We start from the raw sequence: 23,301 nt of genomic DNA on the forward strand, positions 1-23,301 counted from the left end.
AGTATCTACTGATCTCTGAAAAGCTCCTGCTTTTAAAGCGCTTGAATGCTAATCTCCCAATGCAAAAAGCACATGGAAATCATCCGCCTGCTGTGACGCCATTGTTGCTGCCCTCATAATGCACAAACTGAAAGGATATGTTCATATGCAAGGTTTGCTGTGTTGTAATCTGCATGCTATGTCACCGTTGTTTTCTACCATGCAAAAATGTTTCAAAAACGACGTAAACTGCCATGAAGTGTCACAATACCCTGCTTAACTGCAGTTTCTTCTCTTTACGCAGATCTGAAGAACGTCCAATCAGGAATACAATGTCTGTTTTGCTGATACTACCTTCCAGTGTTCATCCTCTCAGAAGCTTATCTCCATAATTCAGAAGTCATTCCGGACATTTTTGTCTTGATTGGATACCATGATAACCAATCAGGCTCGTCTCCTCCTGATGCTCTATATGCTGTGGCCCAGTACTGCCCTTCCTTTCATGCCTGGGAATATTGGGAATCTGTTTGGGATGCCAGAGAGTGATGGGAAAGTTCTTCAGCGCTCCAAACGTGGATGGATGTGGAATCAATTCTTTCTGCTTGAGGAATATACAGGAAACGACCATCAATATGTCGGCAAGGTAGGGTGTCCAAACCCATTTCCTGCAGAGTAATTATAGAAGGTTTAGCTTGTTGAAGGAGTGTTTGATGTAATTGGCTGAAGATGGATGGGCTGCCAAGAACCTGGCTGTTACAGGCAGTTAACTGGAGCTATCAGATACACATGAGTGAAAACAAATGCTGTCTCACCTGCTTTCCAGAGTACTCTTAATCTGCAGAGACAAACTAATATTATTATTACTATTATTTGTGCAAAAAGTCTTGACCAGCCCTTCATTTATTTATTACTAAGACATATGCTGCAACAAATATGGAATTACTGTGTGTGACACAAATAAACAGAGTTTGCACAATTCTAATGAGTTAACAATTGATAATGGTTGCGAGCAGTTTCAATCAAACTTTCTGGTAATTTCTCACAGTTGTCTTTAGGAATAGCTCTCCAGACGTTTTGAAGGACATTTGAAAGATTCTTGCTGAATGTTGGCGGCATTTTGTCTTGTTCTATGCCAAGATGATCCAACAATACTTCAGTAATGTGTAGACCCAGGCTCTGTGGGAGGATTTATCACTCCTGTTGCCAATTATTTTCAGTCCAGTTCTCGTATTATCTGCTACACTGTGCCGACCAATCTTCTCTACATTATTTGTCATGTGTGCACACAACACTTCTTCATTCTTTGATTTTGGTACTTTAAGTTGGAACAAACTAAAGGTCAATAAAAAGTAGTTTAATTACAAAACGCATGTTCCTCTAAGAAACATCAGGTGCAAGATTTGGAATAAAAATGAGGAAAATATCAGACGGTGTACAAAAGCAAAAGTATTAAGGACCTTCAGAGAGTCTGGAAAACTACTGCTGAAGGTCACCTTGAAAGATTAGAGGCTTAGATAGGTGCTTGAAAGCGAAGTACAAAGGAATGAAAATATACACGGTACCGTTGATCAAAAATCAAAGTACATCTGAATACTTTGAGAGCAAATGCCACTACTAAAGGAGATCACCTCACTTTATCAGTCAAAATTATGGTTGAATACACAAATTACATAAGCATCACAACCAATTTTTTTTTTCTTTTCACATTGGTAAGGGTACATGATGTGTAATGGTGTTTTTTTTTTTAAGTCGTGATCAATAATTCAGTATTAGATAATTCCAAATTAACATTATTCTCCTACTGGTTTACAAGGAAATGATACGTAACATACTTCTGTCTTCCAGAAATAAACAAAGTTTGTTTTCCGTTTGTTGTCTTTTTGGTCATAACATGAAAAAATGCATATTAAGTAACAGTTTTGCCATTATTTTCATTATGATTTTGAAGCAACAGCTTGACACAAGGATACTAGTTCAAAATAAGAAGATTACGGAACACAGGAGGCAAAAAAAGTGCGGAATGTGTACGTCAGCGGGACGGGACAAAGTAACGAGCATGCGTAGAACTATCAGAATAAACTTACAGCGAGTATAAGATTTACGTAAAAGAGGAATTAATCAGTCCCAGCTTTAAAATGGAAAAAAAAACACTCACTTTGGAGTTAATTTCGTATCCGAATTGACTTTTAGTTGAAATTAGGTGTTTACGTGGTCATTTTTAAATGTGTAAAGCGGATTTAACTTTTATTACTTTTAACAATGTAAGAAATGACAAACCCACCATGACAACCTTACCAAAGTTTTTACAATATCTTCCTTTAGTACAAATAAATTGGACTTAAATATGGTTAAAAATCATATAATAAAGGCTAAACAAATTTTTGACAAAGGCCTCAGATTTGAAGAAAACGCTGAAATGAACAGATAAGTCTTCAATTTACAATCATCAACAGAAAACAGAATTGTGGTATTTCGACTAAATGAATGGGAGGAAAAAATAGGAAAAAAAACAAAAAAACAACTACTGCTCAACACTCTTCTTCCAGAGAGTTTGCAACTTGGAGACAATGCAACTCAGCCCCATTCAACCAGATCAGAGAGGTTCCTTTCAGCTCACCCATGCTAGCACTATAAAGACAGGTGTGATGTGGAACGCTACACTTATCAACTCGGAGGGAAATGAGGTGACTGTCGACAGCCAATTTTCTCAGAGGAAGCTCGCTTTCATCACACACCTCATTCTCTGGAGTAAACAAGTGTCTCGTGAAAGGTTGAGTAGGGAGATATGACAACTTCTTTTGCAAAAACCATCATCCTGATGTGGTTGAAGAGAAAGGAACGGCAAACAATAAATGGAAAAGAGAGAAAGGGAGGAAGAAAACATATCCATCAAAAAGGCCAATGAAATTCACCTCTTGTGATATGTGATAAAGCAGCAAAGCAAATGCTAAGTATAAATGGGGCCATCCTGTGACACGTCACTGACTGGTGAGATGTGGCTTTTTTCACCCTGACTCTTTGATGCTTTTTGGCACCCAACTTCTGTGGTATGACAGCAATCACATTCACCAGCTCCACACGCTTCCTGTGTCCAATATCATTCACTATTAAACTGTCAGAAAAACATGAGGCTGTAATAAATTACTGGTGGAGGGGGATGGGGCACACACACGCCGCTGCTTTCCCTTTACAGAAGAAGCTGTGGCGATGTGCATCACTAATCCTATCAGTTTAATTTTCAAGTTTTAGCAACAGTCTCTCTGGCAGGGAGACGGAACAAGCTGAAGAAGAGATTCACGTTTAAGTCCACATGAAATTAAATGCAATGTTTTAGTGTCATAAGAGCTGAAGAAAAGTTGTGCTGTAGGCATTCTAAAGGGTATTTTAAAGACTGTCACTCAAAGGACGGAATGACTCCTCCTGTACTTGGCATACTCTAGTTTTGGCTTCCAAGCAGCTGGATTGCTAAAATTCCCAACATTAAAACCCAACAGAGATACCATATACTCTCTCTCTCTCCCTACAAAGAACTTCCTAGATAGAGTAGATATTTCTGATATCATTGGAAAACTGATATTATCGCTGATATTGACATTAAAGAGCAATATTGGAAATGATCTTTTTTAACGACATAACTTTTATTCAACCTGCACAAATTATATATCAAACATTTCAGCTAAATCTCTAGTAAAAATGACAAAAAAAAAGAGATGTCATGTATAGTTTTCCAGATATTTTTGTTTGTTTAGCAAAACTCGCTCCAAAGATATTGATATCAACCGATATCAGTATCAGAAATTAAGAGTTTAACAAAATCAGGTAATTTGATATCAGTAAAAAAGCCAATATCATAAACTGTGCATTCCCAGAGATGCTCTGAACTGCAGATGTTTGTTTACCAGGCAACTTATTGACAGAGGTTTATGAAAAACATAATTGATACCAAGCAGTTGAGGCAGATGGCTGCCCTCCTGGAGTCGGGATCTGTTGGAGGTCTTGCCTTCCTATTGAAAGGGAGTTTTCCTTTCCATTGTCGCCTCATGCATGCTCAGGATGGGGCATTGAATTGAAGGCAAGATTCAGTGCGATCAGTTGTTTTCCAGTAGCTAGGCTACTTATCATGTATTGGCATGAACTGATGCATCTGTCAGGTTGCCCTGAGATAACATTGTTGTAAAGTGGCACTATAAAAATAAAGCTGAATTAAATTTAATTGAATTTAATTTGTCTGTAATATTAAAAAAAAAAAAAAAAAAAAAAAAAAGCTAATTTGAAGATTACCATTTCACGATAAAAGTTATACTACTACAGTATAGAGATTTAGCCAAAATAAATGGACCTATGACCCAGTTTAACAGAATTAATCACTTTCCAAATTAGTTCATTTCACTATTGTTCACATAATTGTTCACAAAAAGTTCACATAATGCAAATTCATAACATGTTAGGAAATTAATACGGATTGCTTGAAACTTCTCTTCAAGCGGCAGTAGAGACAAAAATTGTCTTGAAAGAAAAATAAAAAACGTGATCCAAAATTAAACATGGATTTTACAAGAATGAACTTCATTGAAGTTGCATGAGTATGACAGATTAAAAAAAAAAAAATTCTAACAAATATACAACATTGTAAAGAATTTTTAGCTCAATTGATCATTCCCAACCATGTGACTTTTCTGTTTTTATTAGTAATTTTTTTCCCCCAAAAAATAAACTCGCCATTGTCAGGGAAAAGTCAAATCATAACACCGAGGACGGAGAAAGAAATATCAGGGATACTATTTTTTAATGTTATCCTGATTACCTGACTACAATCAACAAGTCAAGTGTTCATCAATACTGATATAGAAAACAAGTACAACTAAAATAATTAGTTAACTAATTGATAAACTGATGAACAACAAGAACAGAACTTTTGGGTGACTATTTAGGTAGAAAGCAACATCATAATGTGTTTTTCACCCAGAAGAATGCAGTAATGATATCATATTTATATTTATTTAAAAATACACTGCATACATTTTATCATTACTTAATCACAGAGAATCAAGGAAATAGGAAGGATGGAAGGATTAAAGGCAGGCATGCAGCGTAAAATAAAGAGAAAAGAATGTACGAAAGCCAGGACCGTAGCACGCTACAAAGCCGTCATTGCCTTGATGGTCTTCAACATAAAGACCGCTTAATGGCCTTCGGGAGTGCGCTGTTGGAAATCCTGTTTATTTCACATTCAGTCAAACCTCTTCAATCAGCCTATGCACATTCACGGTCACTTGAGGCTGATTCCTTGATTATGGCAATGAAATTTGATGTAAAGAACAGTCACACTCGTGCTTTTTGCTTAACAGAAAAGAAAAAAAAACCCCAAAAAAACGCACTTTTGCTCTTGAATAACTGCAGCTCACACTGCTTATCGTGGTGTTTAAAAAGACACGCTGCTTTGAGGCTTAGCATACTGAACAGAGCCGACTGATACTTTACAGAATGACGGAGACTTGTGATTAAAAATGAAGCTTCTGTGAAAAATCACAACACATGACCCGCTCATGTCCTACGTGAGTGCATCGGGAAAAGTGCAAAGAAAGACAACCCAAAAAAAATCTCATAATGACTGACTTTCACGGGGCCATTAGTGAGTGTGAGCACTCACTGTCTGCAGCTGTGGTGCCCTACTTCTTAAGCAGGGCTGTGAAGTGTGAACACTTGCAATGCTGAGCAATACAACCGCAAACTTTGGATTCAGGAGCATTGGAGTGGCGTGTTTGAAGTGAGCTAAATCCTATTACGTTCTTGGTACACTGCATTGTGTTGAGCCTTGTAAACAAAATGTGTTGCCCTAAATTAAAATATTCAAGGTAGCTCACTTTGTTGTGCTAATATTTGGACAATAAGGAGCCTTGGGAATTTGCAAGGCCTTGTTCGATACCTCTCTGCATAAATTTTGTGTAAGTAATGAAAAAATATAAAGCACATTAGAGATACTGTAAGCTGCAACTTTAACCTGCATATTTCACATTAAAGTACAGTGCTCCAGTCATAAAGAATTGTAGCCTAGGTCTTAAAAGACGCATGCAGAGTGGAGAAAGAGTAATTATTCTGTATCCGTTCTGCACTCTGTTTTGCTATCTCCTCTTTGCAGCACCAAGCAATGCTCACCAGCGACCTGACAAGAATTGCCAATGATTTTGCTGCTTTACTGACAATTCCTCAGTGTTTGTACAAGGCGATTTAACTCATCAAGGCTCTCTTCTGTGCTGCTGTTGTTAGGCCTTGAAAAGGCTGTGTTTGTGATGCTAGGCCTTGAAAGGCGAGCCAGTAAGTCTTTGCAAATACACCACGATGGTGCTAACATCTTATTTCGTAAGAGCTACGTGAAAACACTTTTGCGTCACACTTTAAAAGTATCAGTGCCTTTTTGCCCCTGCCTTCGAAGTTTAAATGCATTCTGCAGCTTAAATAACACAAGTCATTCATTCTGTTTTGTGCATTTTGAATAGGTGTGTTACACTGATTGCATTCTTTTTTTTTTTCTTTTTTTTCATCCAAGCTCAACACCTCACTGATAAGGATGAATGTTGGCTGCATTATTTTCACATGGCATGTTATCTCATACTAACAGCGTTTAACTCTGCACAGCTGTTCCATGTTTGCTGCAAAACTGAGTCAGAAATCTATATGGCCAGGGGAGAAATGCTCATTAAAAGGATAACAGTATGCAGACTTTTAGTAATTGGCGTGAATGGTAAGGGCTTGCTGACTTTCCTCTGGACTAAGGTGAATATGTAAAATAAAAGGACCTGCAAATACTGTAAAATTCCTATTATGTTGCAGGGTGATTGTCTGCATAGGTACTTTAATGGCTTTCTGTTTGTTGTTTTTGTTTCCATGAACTGCCAACCAAGACTGGGAAATATTATAATGATCAGATTAAAGCAAGTGGAGGACATGTTTTAAAGCTTGAGGAAGAAAAAAAAAAAGTGTTATGGTCTGAAACTGGATTGACCTAATTAATGCGGTGTTAGTACAGAAGCTTGTTTGAACAGTGATAGTTATTAGGTTGTTTAGTGTTTCATAGTCAATGCATGCTAGATGGAAAAAAAAAAAAAAACGAGTTTCCAAGCAGTGAAAAGATGACTGTGGAATTACGAGATTTTTAAAGGAAGGAAGTGTATTTATCCACTATATAAAGCCCACTTGGAGGCAAAAATTCAAACAAACACTGTATGGCTTGCCAAAATGATCTCATCATTCATAGCAGATTGAAGTAGGAGCCTTTGCATCCATAACATGCCTTAAATCCTTGGTTCAGTGGCCTACAGCTAAGGAGAGAATTCAAATGCGCCAAGAATGGGAAATGCACAAGCTGACTGATATCCCTCTTTAATCGACTTTCATAATGGAGTTCATTTGCATAAAAATGTTTTCAACTGTAATGCCAAATACTCTGTATGTAGCTCATTTGAACTTGACTGTATTGTTTCCACACGCATCCCCTGTTTCTGAATTCTTCCCGAGAAAGCCACCTCTCCGGCAATGCATTTCTGATTTTCATTCAAACTTGTACTGTTGACATCACTTTTCCAACTGCAGGGAAAAATAATTACTTCCCTCACAGCATGCAGGCATTAATATTAATAAGTTATCGAGGTACATTCTGCGTCCCCTAACTTATTGTCATTTAGGCTCTAAATATATCCGCTGACAGATCCAGCCCAGTAATGAGCTTGAATCAAGTGTCTGTCACAGTATGTCGCCATTACTCCTCTGTGACACTCTGAGACTCTTCAAGGTGATGGATAGGTCAGAGGTGACTAATTTTAGCAATTGTTGCTGTAGGTCAGATTTTCATCATTTTTCAGAGGCACAATCTGGAAGAAAAATCTAACACTAATTTGACCTGGAGTAATGGTCTATGTCACACTTGACGCTGTGGGTGCAAGAGGATGTTCTGTACTGAGACAAAGACAGATTCTTCAGGGACTGGGTGGTAAAATGTAGAGGAAATATGGAGACGATCTGCAAATCAACTAAATCTGCAATAATAATCATAAGGAAAGAGTGTAATAAATGAAATGATGGAGAATGGACATCCTGTATCATGACAGAATTTGGATTCTGGAAACATTTTGTAGAAAATTCTATTTGAAATACCAACAAAATGTATTTTTACCAATAGTATACCAATATATAAATATATATATATATATATATATATATATATATATATATATATATATATATATATATATATATATTAAACTCTACATGCCTGTGGCGCTGTGTGCTGTCTTGTCATTACGTAATAAACATGACAGAACCCAATGCAATACAGCAGATACTGCGTAGGCCTGACAATATGTTTTATTTCTATGTACTTAATGAGCTTCTCTAATTTCCAGCTGCACTCCAACATGGACAAAGGAGATGGCACTGTGAAGTATGTTCTGACTGGAGACGGGGCAGGCACCCTCTTTCTGATCGATGAGAAGTCTGGAGATATCCACGCCACCAAAAGGCTGGACAGAGAAGAAAAAGCTATGTACACACTCCATGCGAAGGTTCTGGATAGGAACACAAATGCAGAGCTGGAGCCCGACACCGAATTCAACATTAAAATTCATGACATTAATGATAATGCACCCAAATTTGCAAAGGAAATCTACTTCGCCAGTGTTCCTGAAATGTCGGAAGTTGGTGAGTTCAGGCTTTTGTTTCATCTTAAAACTAAGTTGGTTTGCTCATCATTTAGTAAAACCTGACTGGTGAATGTTATTTTGATGCTTCATGGGTGTGTGTTTTTTAAACTTTTACCATTTTTACACACTGAAAGATGCAACACACCACAAGAAAACCCAGAAGACACATCCAAATATTTGATGAAGGGCTTTAAGTGCTTTCCTTTTTAACAACTCCTCTATTTTTTTTTTTTTTTTTTACCTTTTGATGTCCATAATAAATTTTTGTATTTTCATTTGTTTGTTTAATGATGGGGAGTGTTGCTTATTGAAGCACTGCAGCTTCGTGTAATTATTTTTAAATACCATTTTCAGCTTTCATTGTTGTTTTTTTTTTTTGTTTAAAGTGTCTCTTTTTCATCAATCTTTTTTTGTTTTTTTTTTTACAAATAATTTTCACAGTTATATTGTTGCATTTTCTAAAACAACAAACTTGCAAACATACCTTGCAAACCTTTCATTTGGTAAGAACTGCATGAAACAAACTTTCTTATATATTTGTATGTCATGTTTGCCATTTGCAATCAATGTTTGGTTGTAATTGTTAACAGTATCAGTTTTTAATGATGGTCAAGTTTATAATTTTACAGTTTCCATATCTTTGAACTTCATTTTACTGTAATTCAAGCCAATTTAAATAACCCAAAGGTTAAAAATCTTTGAGGGAAATTAATTGTTTTTCATTTATATGTACAGTTTTCATACCAGTTCAGTGTTGCAGGGAAGCCTGTGCCTATTTCAGCAATAAGCAGGCGAGAAGCAGGTACAACCTGGACTGGTCGCCAGTCCATTGCAGATGTATTTCTGTGCATTCAGTTATTTATCTACTTACATTTAATAGTTGCAAAATACTTTATTGAATTTTTATTTAAGAAAAAAAAAAAAATAAGAAAAACAACAAAAAAGGTGCTGTGCAATTGCGAATCAGACTGGTATAACACACCCCTCGCCTTCAGTGCTTCAAAGTTGGTTCCATCCCATTGTTGTTCTTTGTTTGGTCAGGCTCATTGGGCATTCATAACAAGAACTGCCATTTGCCATTTTTAATAGGCAGCAGGAATATTGAAAGTTTCGATTGTCACTCTTTCCAATTAAGTATTTGCTCCATTGCACTTCATTCAATTCAAGTAATATAAATAAATCGGTAGGCATGAATATAAACAAAGCTTATGAAAATAATGCATGCAAGTTGAAATCAAGCCTCCATTATGCAACCGCAAATTAATACACGGGAGCAATCAAGGGTAAATCAAAACCCAATTGCCTATATGACAAATAATACTCAATTTGGAATTCATAATGCGGTGTCCTTAGATTTCCCAGCTGCATGGACTCAGTAAAGAGGTGGGTCAGGGTCACGGCTACTCATCTCTGGACTAATAAACTGCCTCACATGTTCAAACTGAACACATTGCTTTATCAAGTCATCCAGCCATGAAAAATCAGCATCACCCCCTTTATACTATCAGTGCTGGGACTAAGTGGGACAGATGTTCAAGGGTTCATTAGTATGCACGGAGACAGTCAGACCCAAACAGGACACGGCAGAGGTCTCCTGAATGCCAAGGACAGTATTTCCAATGTGGCATAACTGAAACGCTTGGGTGGATAAAGCTGGGCTTAATACGGAAGTGATTTCAATGACAGGATATCTGAGAGGAGCTGAGCTCTTCCTAAGCCTGAATGTTCATTAATTTGACTTTTTCTGACGCAAATGACAGATCTTCAAGCACTTATCACTATAAGGCATCTGTATTATGCATAACTGCATTATGTGCGATATGTGTGTGTGTGTTGGTGTCTGTGAAAGGTGAGGCTGTTTTATTCGAGGATCAAACATTTTCCAAAAAAAGAGACTGCAGGTTCAAAGTTGTTCACAAAAAAAAAAGCATGAATCTGTATCAAAAGCAGCAATGATCAAGAGTCTGAAAATGTTGAAATGTCAAAAAAATAAAATAATAAAAAAAACCTCCTCAATGCTGATTTTTACTGTGGCAGAAGTCTAAAAATTCTGTACTGTTCCTGTTTAATATTCAAAATCTAACCTTTGAGAATAAATAAAGATTGTTACATGCATTAACATGACTTTGCAGCAATAGCAGATGATGACAGACCAACCGCAGCCCAGCGACACATAATCAAAGCACAAAACAAACAAACAAACAAACAAAAATAGTATTACATGCCGTTGAATAGCTAGAACAAATTGAGTGTGCCGTTTTTATTTCATATATCCGCCTCATGCTGGAGCTACCTCGGCATCTTTGCCTTATTGTAGGCCAGTTAATTTGATTTACTTCAGTAGCCTCAGGTTTCACATGAAAGTTAGAGATTAGTCACTGGCTACCGGTTAAAAACATGAGTAACATCAGGGCATCGCTGGTTTTTAAAAGCTGTCTGTTTGAGCTACTGCATGGCTGAAAAAGTCCTCTCAGGCTTGCAGCCAACCCATGCAAGTTGAAAGTAAACAAAAATATGTTGACTCAGTTTCTTCAACATGATTTGGACTCAGAATCACAGTCAATTAAATTTGACTTTGCATGTATTTTCTTTCGCAGGTACGTCTGTTGTCACAGTAACTGCCTCTGACGCTGATGATCAAACGTACGGGAACAGCGCCAAGCTTGTTTATAGCATTCTGCAGGGACAACCTTATTTTTCTGTGGATTCTGAAAACGGTAAGCCAAACTCAGCAAATTCCTTTGGATGGAGTTGATGGAAAAGGATCTTTTGAAATGAAAATATGTGGAATTATTAGATTTTTAGCGCTTTTTAATTCTAATTGACTCCACATGGTTTCATTTAAAAAGCATATCAATAGATGGATTACCTGCTTACAAACATAACATGGGTACACATTAAGGAGACAAAAATGCAGTTCAGAGATCTAATCTGATAATAAACAGCTTTAACAAACAAGAATTTTTTTACTGTTCTTTAAATCTTCAATGATGATATAACTTAAATTTCAAAATGCTATTTTACCATTGATAATAAGATCGACTTTTGAACATCAAGTTTAACCTGATAATGTATCTGAATTGTTATACCTGGATTTTGCTGTTGATCATTTGACTGCTCACTTGGAGGCTCAATAAGTAAAAAAAAAAAAACAAAACTAAATTATGTATCATTAATGATTTGCCGTTTTGAGCAACTAAGTTTATCTGTGACATTTGAAATTACTTATAGTGTTAAGTTGGACCAAAAGCCTATATTGTTATTTATTTGTATTGTTTAGTCATGCAGACTTAGAATAAAACAAGCTGAGAATTTGTGAGTTTCTGTGCATATCTTTTAATGCACTTCCTGTAATCAAGCCCAGGATTTTCACAAAGCAGTAAAAGAAGTTTAGATATTTTCTGTGATGTTACAAAAGGTAGAATTTAATCTGACACAGGATCAGTTTTGCATCTCATCACACAAAGTAAGCCCTGTGGAGACTGTTGCCTGTGGGATTCATGAGGGATTCAATCCCCAATTTGATGAAAATAATCTTGTTTTGCTAAGTGGTGCATTTTACCACTCTGTCATCTCATACACAAAACAATAAGAAGTTGCTTTTCCCACCCCGCCTGTGTGGACGCGTAACAAATGACATTACACAGTAACCCTTTTATCAGACGTGTTAAATGTCTCAAACCCTTGTCAAATACTTAAGTTTAGAAGTAATTCCATCAATTGAATTTCTGAGATGATCAAAATCCTGAAACATACATGTAAAACAAAAGTCACAATCATCACATTTGATAGGGCTTTCCTTTTTTTTTGTCTGTTACTCAGAAAAGCTTGAATCACAACTTAAATTTATTTCAAACCTATTAGTAATTGCTTTTAGATATAAATAATCTAGAATTAGATCTATTGCACATTTGGGTGATGACTTCATCTGCCATGTACCAAGAGGCGCAATCAAAAAAGGTGATCAATAATTCCATTAGTTAGCATTCGGCATGCTCTTTGTGTTGTACTCCATTTATCTCAAGATTACAATGAAGTATTTACAAACTGTCTTATAAAACCTTCATGAAGGTCATGTGATTTTAAAAAGCAAATAACTCCATGAAAAGGCTAAACATCTAGAAACAACAAGCTTAACTTTAATTGTTTAAACCAAACACAGAAGAACAATTTGCAAGCAGAATACAAAGATAGCAGTCCTCATACCAGAGCGCCAATGTCAAGGAGCATAACACAATCAACAATTAGATTTCCCTGTGAAATGTAACTGGCAAACTAAATTAGAGGGTATGACTGTCATTTCCTGGGACACAAGGTTGCGCTTGCAGTTATAAGTGATCTTAATCTAACCTCATATTATGGAAAAAATTAAATAAATGTATCCCAATAAAGATTTTTCTCTTGTTATTTTAGTCCCCATTTTTTTCAACCAGTAAAAGTTACATTTTGGGATTTTCTTTCAGGCACGATTAAGACAGCTCTCCCTGGCATGGACAGGGAAGTCAAAGAGAACTACCAGATCGTGATCCAGGCTAAAGATATGGCTGGGCAGATGGGTGGGCTCTCAGGGACCACAACAGTCAGCATCACCCTATCTGATGTCAACGACAGCCCGCCACGCTTCGCCAACCGTAAGGAACCCTTTTTCATCATCACCGTATTGATTTTTGATAGCCTTTAAAACGCTGAAACATACTACGTTGCCGCTCACCAACAGACAAATCCTTCACACTCACACATACTGTTTATATGAAAGTCACTGGCAGGCAAATCTGAATTCATTTGCTTCATCACCTGTTATATTTAGATTCCTTTCGGGTGACAGCTGTGGAATCAACAGAGATTGGAGGCGCCATTGGTCGCATCAAGGCCGATGATCCAGATGTAGGCCATAACGCTGAGATGGAGTACAGCATAGTTGGTGGTCATGACACATTCAACATCATTACTGACCAAACTACACAAGAAGGGGTCATCATAATTAAGAAAGTATGTCAACTTATTCCTTTCTTTTGTCCTATTTCATGTTCGTGTCTGCGTAATAGTTTGCAATTTGCATTGAGCATCAAACACAACTTAAGTTGACTGAAATGTGCAACCAGATACCACAGTTCTCAGGGGTTATATGTTTAGAAATTGGAGTTATCACCTCTACCGTCTGAGAACTTTCCAACAACTCCTAGTAAGAAGTGGAATAGTTCTACTTCTTTGTTTCTTTCACTGACTTTAAATCAAGGCCAAATGCACCACATATTTTCATTTAAATTGAACCCAAGCTGCCCTTTGATCTTGTCTTTATATGTAAAATTTCTATCCTCTCTGTAATATAGAAGATATTAAAGCAATAGGAAGAAAGAACAGCAACGTTTCAGATCAGGAAATGCCCCCTAAAAACATTTATTCTTGTAAGAAAGATATGACAGAATTTATTTTTGAACTGCAGCGGAAAATCAGATACCATAAGCCTGTAAAATGAATAATATAAAGGAGTCTTTTGCAAGGAACTCTTTTTAGTTTTCCCCTAAGATCTTCAAGATCAGTATTCCTGACTTGGATTTGTAACTGTGAATTTGGAGAATGACTTAGATAAAGGCAGACAAATGAAATGCATAGTAAAATCCTGGAGGCGTGCTGTTATTATGGAAAAGTCGACAGCTTTCCCTCTGATGCTCTTTCATCTTTAGGCACTGGATTATGAAAGTAAGAGGGACTACGAGTTCAGAGTGGAGGTGAAAAACACCTACTTAGATGCAAGGTTCATCCACGGCTTGCAATTCAAGGACTACACCACGGTCAAGGTAACGGTGGAGGATGTGGATGAACCCCCTGTTTTCTCCAGGAACCCTTACATCATTGAGGTGCACGAGGACACAGCTGCTGGCAGCTTTGTCGGTGTGGTGTCTGCCAGGGACCCCGATGCTGACAACAAGCCAGTCAAGTATGTAACAAGCGTCAAAGAGACGTTTTTGGACCTTTAACTATCCTAATCCTGCCTTGTCAACTTCTGCTTAATTTCTTTTATGATTATGTAATTATCATTCAGCAAACTTATAAATACATTAATAGCTTTTAAATCAAAGATTTCCTCGCGAACAAAGCGGGTGTTATGTTTTATTCTAGTAATGTGATTGTTTCAGATCTTATTGGCGCAGCTTTAATGAACTCGGATAAATCAATACAAATACAAGTAAGCCAGATAGATATACAAAGTCTCCTTTTATCAGTTCTGTAGAGTGATGATGAAAATGCACGCACCCAGTTTAATCTAATCCATCAGCCCGGCCACGTGTCAGTGTGAAACAGGAAAGAAAAGAATATTATTCATGAATCCCTGCTGGTGATTTCCCAGTGGAAGATGGCGGTGGTCCTGTGAAGTGAATACAGACACTGTTTATTTCCCAGAATTATGTAAGCCCTCTGTGGCTCTGCACAAAGTCAAAGAGTCTAATTTGATGTATCGATTCACACGGCTCAGAGCCCCAATTCCACACATATGGCGCCTGCCTGCCTGTCCCTGACACAGAGATATGCCGCTCTCGGCCCATGCCACATGGCGTGTTGTGTTGCATATTCAAATTTCAGCTAAATGCGAGAGGTGACTATGATGAATGAGCAGGCTCAAGTAAAGAAGCGTCATCTTTTGACAAAAGGGAGTGTGGAAAACATTTGTCTTTCAGAAACTATGACAGCTAGAAAAAAAAACAAAACAAAAAAAACTTAGTTTCTTTTTCTTTCAACTGTTCAGAAATGAACAAAATGTCCCTTTTCTGTTCATGCGTGCTGTCATGTCCTTGACAGCAGCAAACAGTGACATCAATGTGTCTTATGAATGTATTGGTTTTGACGTCAACTTGCGTTGTTCCTGCAGATACTCCATCGATCGACACACGGATCTCGAAAGGCTGTTTAATATCGATTCTGTGAATGGGACAATCACAACACTGAAAGCCCTGGACAGAGAAATGTCCAAATGGCACAATGTCTCTGTGGTGGCCACCGAAATAAGTAATTGACGTTTCAATGGGTTTTTATGTTTAATCACATACAAGCAATGTAAGAATAGAACTGATTCTTGTGCTTTTATTTGTTTTAGATAATCCTCGTCAGACAACAAGAGTGCCTGTTTTCATCAAAGTGTTGGATGTGAATGACAACGCGCCTGAGTTTGCGATGTCCTACGACACATTTGTCTGCGAGAACGTCAAAGCAGGACAGGTACGGGAAATCAGTGCCTACATGCGCAAAACATATCGAAAGGATTGAGTTATTTAAACAACCGATTGTGTCAACATAAGGTTAGACTAGGGAATTAAATCTTTGATTATGTCACAAACTTATTAAATCAACAATTGGGGCTGTCATGGATTATCGTGCTGAGTTATGAAGGCGATGGAGATCGTGTCAGTGTAATTATGGTTTTAACCCTAGTACACCAAGGTTGGCTGATTTTCACCAACGCTGCATTGATTTTAAATGCCTACTCATCCAAAGTTAGCATTCTAGAGTTAAACATATGCAGCCACACAGTCAGATGTTCATAGCGGTGTAATTATTCAAATGTCTGCAAGGTGATTGTTGTGGAAATTTTATGTTCTAACTTAGATTTTCATATATTTCATAGTTCTTAGCATATATTCATTTCTGATTATGGCTTTGTGGGCTTTCTGAAAAGGTCATGATGAACTTAAGAACTTAAGCTTAGTTCCACTTTACAGACATAGCAAATGTGTAGAGGGCCTGAGATGTCTGCATTCAGACATCTGAGATCTGATTAATTAGAACACTCTCTTCCTTTGAAGAGTGTTACAGCTAATAACAGACCATTCTTGTTTAGAATAACATAGATTCAGGGCAGACAATTCACACCCTTCTGCGAGGGTAAAAAAATGGTTCAGATAGTCCCGTTGGCCCTCTGGTCTATCTCTCCAAGTTGCAATTTGTATTATTCTGTTCTTTCTTATTTTCTGTTCAATAAACTTTGTAATCTTTTTCACTTCAGAACCAGACTCCTCTTCATTGTCAGACTTTTTTCCACAACATGGATGAGATGTTTAAGTGCAAAGTTATAAAAACACTTATTAAGCAGAGTTTATTGATCTTTAATCTCTAGGAAAGATCTATAAAATGCAGTATGCAAAGTCATGAAATCCCAAATTATTCTAACAAATAGCAGATCAGTCGTTTTTTTACATCACATTTTCCAGCAACAGAAGAAGTTACAAAGATCTGATCATTAATAGGTGCTTATTCCTCCAATTATGTTGTGCTTTTTGCAGCTGATCCAGACAATAAGTGCTGTTGACACAGATGAACCCTTGGTTGGACACAAGTTTGTCTTTAGTATAAGTGCCACCAATCCGAACTTCACTATTGTTGACAAAGAAGGTAAGTTATTATCTATAAATCTCATCGGAAATCCTAACAACCGGAAGCCTTTTGTAATTAACATTTTTTGATTAATCAAAAATGACAAATCTTCAGTTATGAAGCCATGCTTAGATTTGGTTTATTTCCTGTAGACCTTTGATTATCCAGAGTTTATTTTAGTAGTTAAAAACGGTTCCTTCTCTGAAGCTGAAAGCGATGTTGAGACAAATTACCAATACAATTATTGTCTAAGTACTAGTTAGACCACTACATTACTGCAAATATTCCAGCAAGGTGTACAAGCCACCTGTCACATTAGAAAGGTGGAAGGAAATAAAGAATACAATTCTATTAGAAGATTTAACCGGCTAATCGTTACAATATTGACACGATTTGCCCATCTATATCTCTCTGCAGATAACACTGCCAATATCTTGACGAGGAGGGGAGGGTTCAGCCGGCGTGAGATGAGCATGTACTTCCTGCCTGTAGTGATCTCTGACAATGACTACCCCATTCAGAGCAGCACCAGTACACTGATAGTGCGCGTATGTGCATGTGACAGCCGTGGAAACATGCAGTCATGTAGCCCAGAGGTCCTGCCCTTCTCAGACGGCCTCACAACTGGAGCTCTGGTGGCCATACTGCTCTGTGTCATCATTCTTCTAAGTAAGTCCCTCTATGCATCAGTGTGTGTGTGTGCATGCAGCTCAGTGTGTGTGTGCTTAAATCCTGGAGTCATTCTGGTGATGTTTTGTCAGAGTCAAGGCATGCTTACCATGAGGCCTACAAATTCAGGTCTAAAAGAACCTATTGGAATGGGGGTTCTGTTTTATATGCCAACAATATAAGCCAGCGCAGTTTGGTCATCCATAATGAAATCAACAAAACATTCCCAAAGCTTTCAACCTAATAACTAGACAAAATAAGGTGGCGGTGACTTTGCTAAGGGGGAGAAAGCCCATAATACAACATAATTTCTGGTTAACTGTATGATTTCTAGACATGTTTATGATTGTCAAGATTAACTATCTACAAAGTTATGTTGGGAAGCAAATTTTGGGTTGGGTTGGTGGCCATTATAATCCAAACCTTTTTTCCCCCAATTTTCGTTTTATTTTATACATTTTTAATTTTTTTTCCCCCATTTTTGTTTAACTTACCATCCATTGGGGTGTAAGAACCCACATCAAGCACGTTGTTCTATCCATAGATCTTTGGTAGAATACACAGGTCTGCATAGTAATAACTTGCTAATGACCAGTTTGGTGGTCATGGAAGCACAATTGTGTTTAAAATTCTGGTAAACAAGGAGAAACTATGGATTTTGTTTGATGCAGCTCATGTTAGAATGAACAAACATTCATTTGGTCTCAGTTTTGTCCTAGAAATCTGTACATTAAAGACAAAAGGAAAAAGAAAGAGTAACTATGCATGGGGTAAGTATGTTGTTTAAAAGAAATCATGAATTTGATAATGTGAAGCTGCTTTTTTGTTTATCTAACATGAAGTAGTAAAACTTTAGGCTAAAAGCAAGTGTCCTCAACAGCAACTAATAATAATAATAATAATAATAATAATAATAATAATAATAATAATAATAATAATAGTTATACTTTAGCTAAGTATTCTGAACACAGAGGGCCTGGAGTAATTTTTCCTTCTTTTTTTGTTTTCATGTGCACCATGCTACAGCCAATTCAAAAAAGTCAATACCATGGACCATGGCGACTTGGCTGGCTCAAACATATGCTGCTGAGTACCCACATGGAGTAAAATACAGGGAAAAATGGTACATCTCTGCTATTACAAAGTCTATCACAAGAAAACAGGACATCATTTAATAGCTTGGACTCCCGTCTCACTGCAGTCAATAAAATGTTTCTATAAAGATGTCCTTCTACCAGTTGTCTCCCCTTTGGCTTGCAGTAGTTTGCTATCTAAATGTATGAACACTCATTACAGCAAATTTAAACATTTGGATCCAGCGAGATGTACAGTCTCATAATGCAGATAATCGGTAGCTTAAAAAAAAATTATAATAATAATTTATGAAAAGCTTTTTCCCTAAGAAAAAGAGGAGCAGAAAAACAAGCTGCAGCCTAAATGTGACTCATATAAATGCTTTTAGCGAAAATCTGCATTCGTCATAAATGGTCCATTTAATCACCAACAAATTTCAGTCAGTTTAGAGCTGCATAGCTTTCATCCATTTTCATTGTAAGACTTCTTTTCTTTCCGTATGCGGGTGGGGGAGTGGGCTTGTTACTTTTACTCACTGGAAATAGTAGCTGTCTGTTTGTAGTTGGCTGGGTCTGCTCCTTTTCATCTCCAAGCTGGACATGCTCAGCAGGCATGCTTTCACAGTTGGACTTTTCCCTCCCTTTTTTTTTTTACTTTTTTTTTTTTTTTTTTTTTTTTTACTTTTTTCTACTCAGAACTAAGCCTTAAAGAGAATTTTTACAATTTTGAATAAAGACACCCTTAAAATGTCATTGTGTTTTGAGTAAATCTTAGATAGCAGAGTGTTTAAAAAGCATCATTTCTGTGCCAGACTATTTCTTCATCAACATTAATTTGTTGTCTGAGTTGCTCTGAACCATTGCGTCGTCAATATTTCCTGCAGCTGATGAGTTTACTCCATCAGGAGTTGTTAGATAACAGTAAGCTATCCAACAAGACTGTATTTGTGTTTTTCATTCATTTTTACTTACTAATAATAGTATTGTGGGACCACTGATCATTTGCATGGTAAAATGATTTGAGACTTTGCAGGCAATGATGCCTGTCTCTGATGCATCATTGATGTAGTGTAGAAATCATTAAATAAATAAAAAAAAGTCCTCACTTCATGATATAGTTGTTCTTTCTCATGAAATACTTTTCTAGGTCTCCTAATAGCCATAACAGTGCATCTACTTTACATACAAGTTCGAATTTCCTTTAGAAAATAAACTGCATGTACCTTCTTCACAGGTCAAAGCAACATAACAAGCATCTGATGTAATGTCATACAGAGAGCAACAGCTACAGAGCCTGTCGATTTACCTGGCAAAAGGCAGAACCATGGGGCTAACAGTCAAGGCCATATCAATAAGTAATGGCTTTCACCCTGTCATTGAAGCTTAGCCTGCTTGGACAAGCATCTGACTTGACAGGATCACTTTAGACTTACTAAATATTGTGAGTGGAAAATTCCATTCATAAGATTGAAGGGAACACAGTAGGAAAAATACAAAACCAAAGTGTCCCCACGCGTTCAGACATAAACAAGTGTTTTCTAAATGTACAATAATGTTTCTGGCAAAGGACAGTACTCTACAGCATAGCAAATGAACTGAAGATTAAACTTAATGCCCTCCTCTTGCGCAAAATATCATGACATCTGCTCATTGTCCGAAGCTCTCTGTGCTTGCAACCCCCAACAGACTGTCTCACTCACCTCTGTTTGAGTCTGATAGGCAGGCACTGAGCTGGAATGGCTTGCTATATCTGGTCCTTCTCGTCGCAGGCCTTTTTGCTCTCCAAAACCAGGTTTTGGTCACTCACGAAATATTCTAAATAACCCCTAAAATGACCATCACCAAATGTATCTGAAAACCATGTTGAAGGCATTGCAATTAACACCGAGGTGGGAGGCAGGTAGACAACTTCTGTGCCTGCTGAGATGAAAAAAAAACAAAACAAAAAAAAAAACAGGAGGAAGCGGGAGGAGAGGGTTTCAGCTGAAGCAGGTTTTTTGCTTGTGCAAAATGCAGTAAGAGGTTGTCTTTTCTTTTTCCTTTTCATGAAGAATCATGAGTTTATTTTAAAACTTGCTACCACATCGTGTCACTCTAAGAACATGCTCGCTCTGCAGACTCTGACTGTCTTCTACCCCCTGAGATGAGATATGAGGATGCTTATTGAAGAGTATCAGAACGGATCCTCCAAACCACCATGCATTTTTATAAAGTGAATGTGCCACTCAGCGGAAAATGGAAGAAAAAAACCTTTTTCCACAGAATCTTTAATAATAGAAGGTGAATGCCTGAGGCAGAGTTAGGGATTTGTAACTGGTAGCAAATGTGCCTCCCCTCTGCGCCTTTTTCTCCCCCTCCCTAATGCATGACACATGTTAAGGAGCACATATCTGATACACTTTTCCTCTCTGCTTTTCCTTCTGTTTCTGTACAGTGATCGTGGTGCTGTTTGCTGCCCTGAGGAGACAGAGGAAGAAGGAGCCTCTGATCATCTCCAAAGAGGATGTCAGAGACAACGTTGTCAGTTACAATGATGAAGGAGGAGGAGAGGAGGACACTCAGGCCTTTGATATTGGCACGCTGCGCAACCCAGAGGTGATGGATGCTAACAAGCTACGCAGGGACATCATACCCGAAATGCTGTTTCCTTTTCGGAGGACATCACCTATAAAGGATAACACAGATGTGAGAGACTTCATAAATGGGAGACTTCAGGAGAACGATTCAGATCCCACTGCACCCCCTTATGACTCCCTTGCTACGTATGCTTATGAGGGCAGTGGTTCATTGGCAGAATCCCTTAGCTCCCTGGAGTCTGCCGCCACCGAAGGGGACCAGGATTATGATTACCTCAGCAACTGGGGACCACAATTTAAAAAGTTGGCAGAGATGTACATAGGGAGGAGTCCTGACCGAGAGACCTAGAAAAAGCCATTAGTCTCTCTTTTTTTCACAACTCATTTTTAATGTCTGTTTATCTAGCTAGCAAGCCAGACAGCTGTTAGTCTGGTTAGTTAGCTAGCCAGCTAGTTGGCCGTCTGTCTACCTATCTATCAAGCTGTCTATTTGTCTAGTTTGCTAGCTGGCTCGCCAATAACTGGTTGCCTATTCGATTCACGTACTAAAACGTGCGTGCACATGCACAGGCACTCGGACAAAAGTCTCCGTCATCCACATGCGGATGCTGAAATGGAAACCCAGACTTGAACTGAGCTGATTTTTTTTTTTTTCTCTCTCTCATAAGTAGAGATTCAGTATAAATCTCAACGTTTTGCTGTCTTTGGTCATAATCAGTAAAGATGCCTTTAAATTTTAGGACTTTTTGTGTACAATGGTGTGGACAATATGTTTTGTAATCGACCTGGAAGATAGTAGTATTGTTTACTATCAATGTTCAGTGGTACTGACTTGGTTTGGGTGGGGAAGAGAAGGAGTCAAGTGGCTTTTATCAGCCAGCTCCATTCAATACTGTAAATGTACAAAGTGTTTTTAATGATGGACATCCTATATACTATTTGCTATCTCTGTTTCAAAAGCAATGTTCATGTGAATGGTTGGTGCAGTTTATTTGTCAAACTGTGAGTTCATTTCATCATATAGGTGTAACATATAATGAAAAGTGTATGTTGTAGGAAAGTGTCATACACTGATTTCATGCTGTTTGAATGCTGAGTCATACTGTTTTATATTTATATTTTTATACTTATTTTCTTAATAAAAATGATGCCGAAAAGGAAGTGACATTTCCAGCCAGCTGTCTGTTTTGTGTTTGGTCTAAAATGCTGAAGGAATTATCTTTTAGTGCATCGTTTCAGTTTGTATGTTAACATGCCGTTTACTGTTAGGATCATGCATAGTTGGTTAGTTAAAACGTGTATGCTTATGAGAGAAAACAGAGATGGACACTGGAATAAATTTAGAAGGAGTAAGTCTTGTTAGCATAAAAACATGTTAGCCGATATTGACGAGATATTGAAATCAAAAAGCTCCACAACTCTTGAAAATGTAAGAAGTTGTGAAAAAAATTAAAGGTTTTGGTGGAATATATTAAATCTTTTGAATTTTGCCATTACATCTAAAGAGTCATTTTACTGTGTTGTGGGCTTACCTTTTAAGTAATATTAAAGGTCCATTTTTACTCTGCCTATCGGTCATAAGGAAGGGAAGAAATTAAATGGAGAGAAAACAAAGGTCCTGTGCTCTGGACTAGTATGTTCATCTGTAAAAACACTGCTTTGTAATTTAACTTGAAGCAGCATCAGAGGTGACATTTGCTCGCTATATTAAAAAATGCTAAATGGACTTTTTTGAAATGTTCCGGTAAAAACTGTGTAACGCCACTCTGTGCTGGAAAGACATAATGCCGTCATACAACTGAGCATAGCGTGGAAGTAAAGACTGCGCACGTTGGGGCTGAAGGAGGCGTTTAGCTCTACTGCGTACACCTGGAGATAGGTAGGATGGAGGGTCATGGTTCCAGCACCAATGAATCGCTTCAGTTTGTTTAGTTTGTTTGT

At 37.6% G+C, this 23,301-nt stretch overlaps 1 protein-coding gene across 1 annotated transcript; it reads left to right on the plus strand.

Annotated features, from left to right (window-relative positions):
• Positions 1–412: 412 nt before the first annotated feature.
• LOC306770619 (cadherin-10-like) lies at positions 413–21,709 on the plus strand (the record flags this gene model as incomplete). Its single annotated transcript, XM_079259506.1, has 11 exons — positions 413–622; positions 8,379–8,673; positions 11,273–11,392; positions 13,139–13,306; positions 13,483–13,664; positions 14,360–14,613; positions 15,544–15,680; positions 15,769–15,890; positions 16,952–17,060; positions 17,460–17,711; positions 21,219–21,709. 11 exons carry the CDS (start codon positions 413–415, stop codon positions 21,707–21,709), a joined length of 2,340 nt encoding a protein of 779 aa, XP_079115632.1.
• Between the last annotated feature and the right edge of the window lie 1,592 nt (positions 21,710–23,301).

The sequence above is a fragment of the Telmatherina bonti genome (assembly GCF_933228915.1).
Source record: "Telmatherina bonti genome assembly, chromosome: 20".
NCBI classification, from domain to species: Eukaryota; Metazoa; Chordata; class Actinopteri; order Atheriniformes; family Telmatherinidae; genus Telmatherina; species Telmatherina bonti.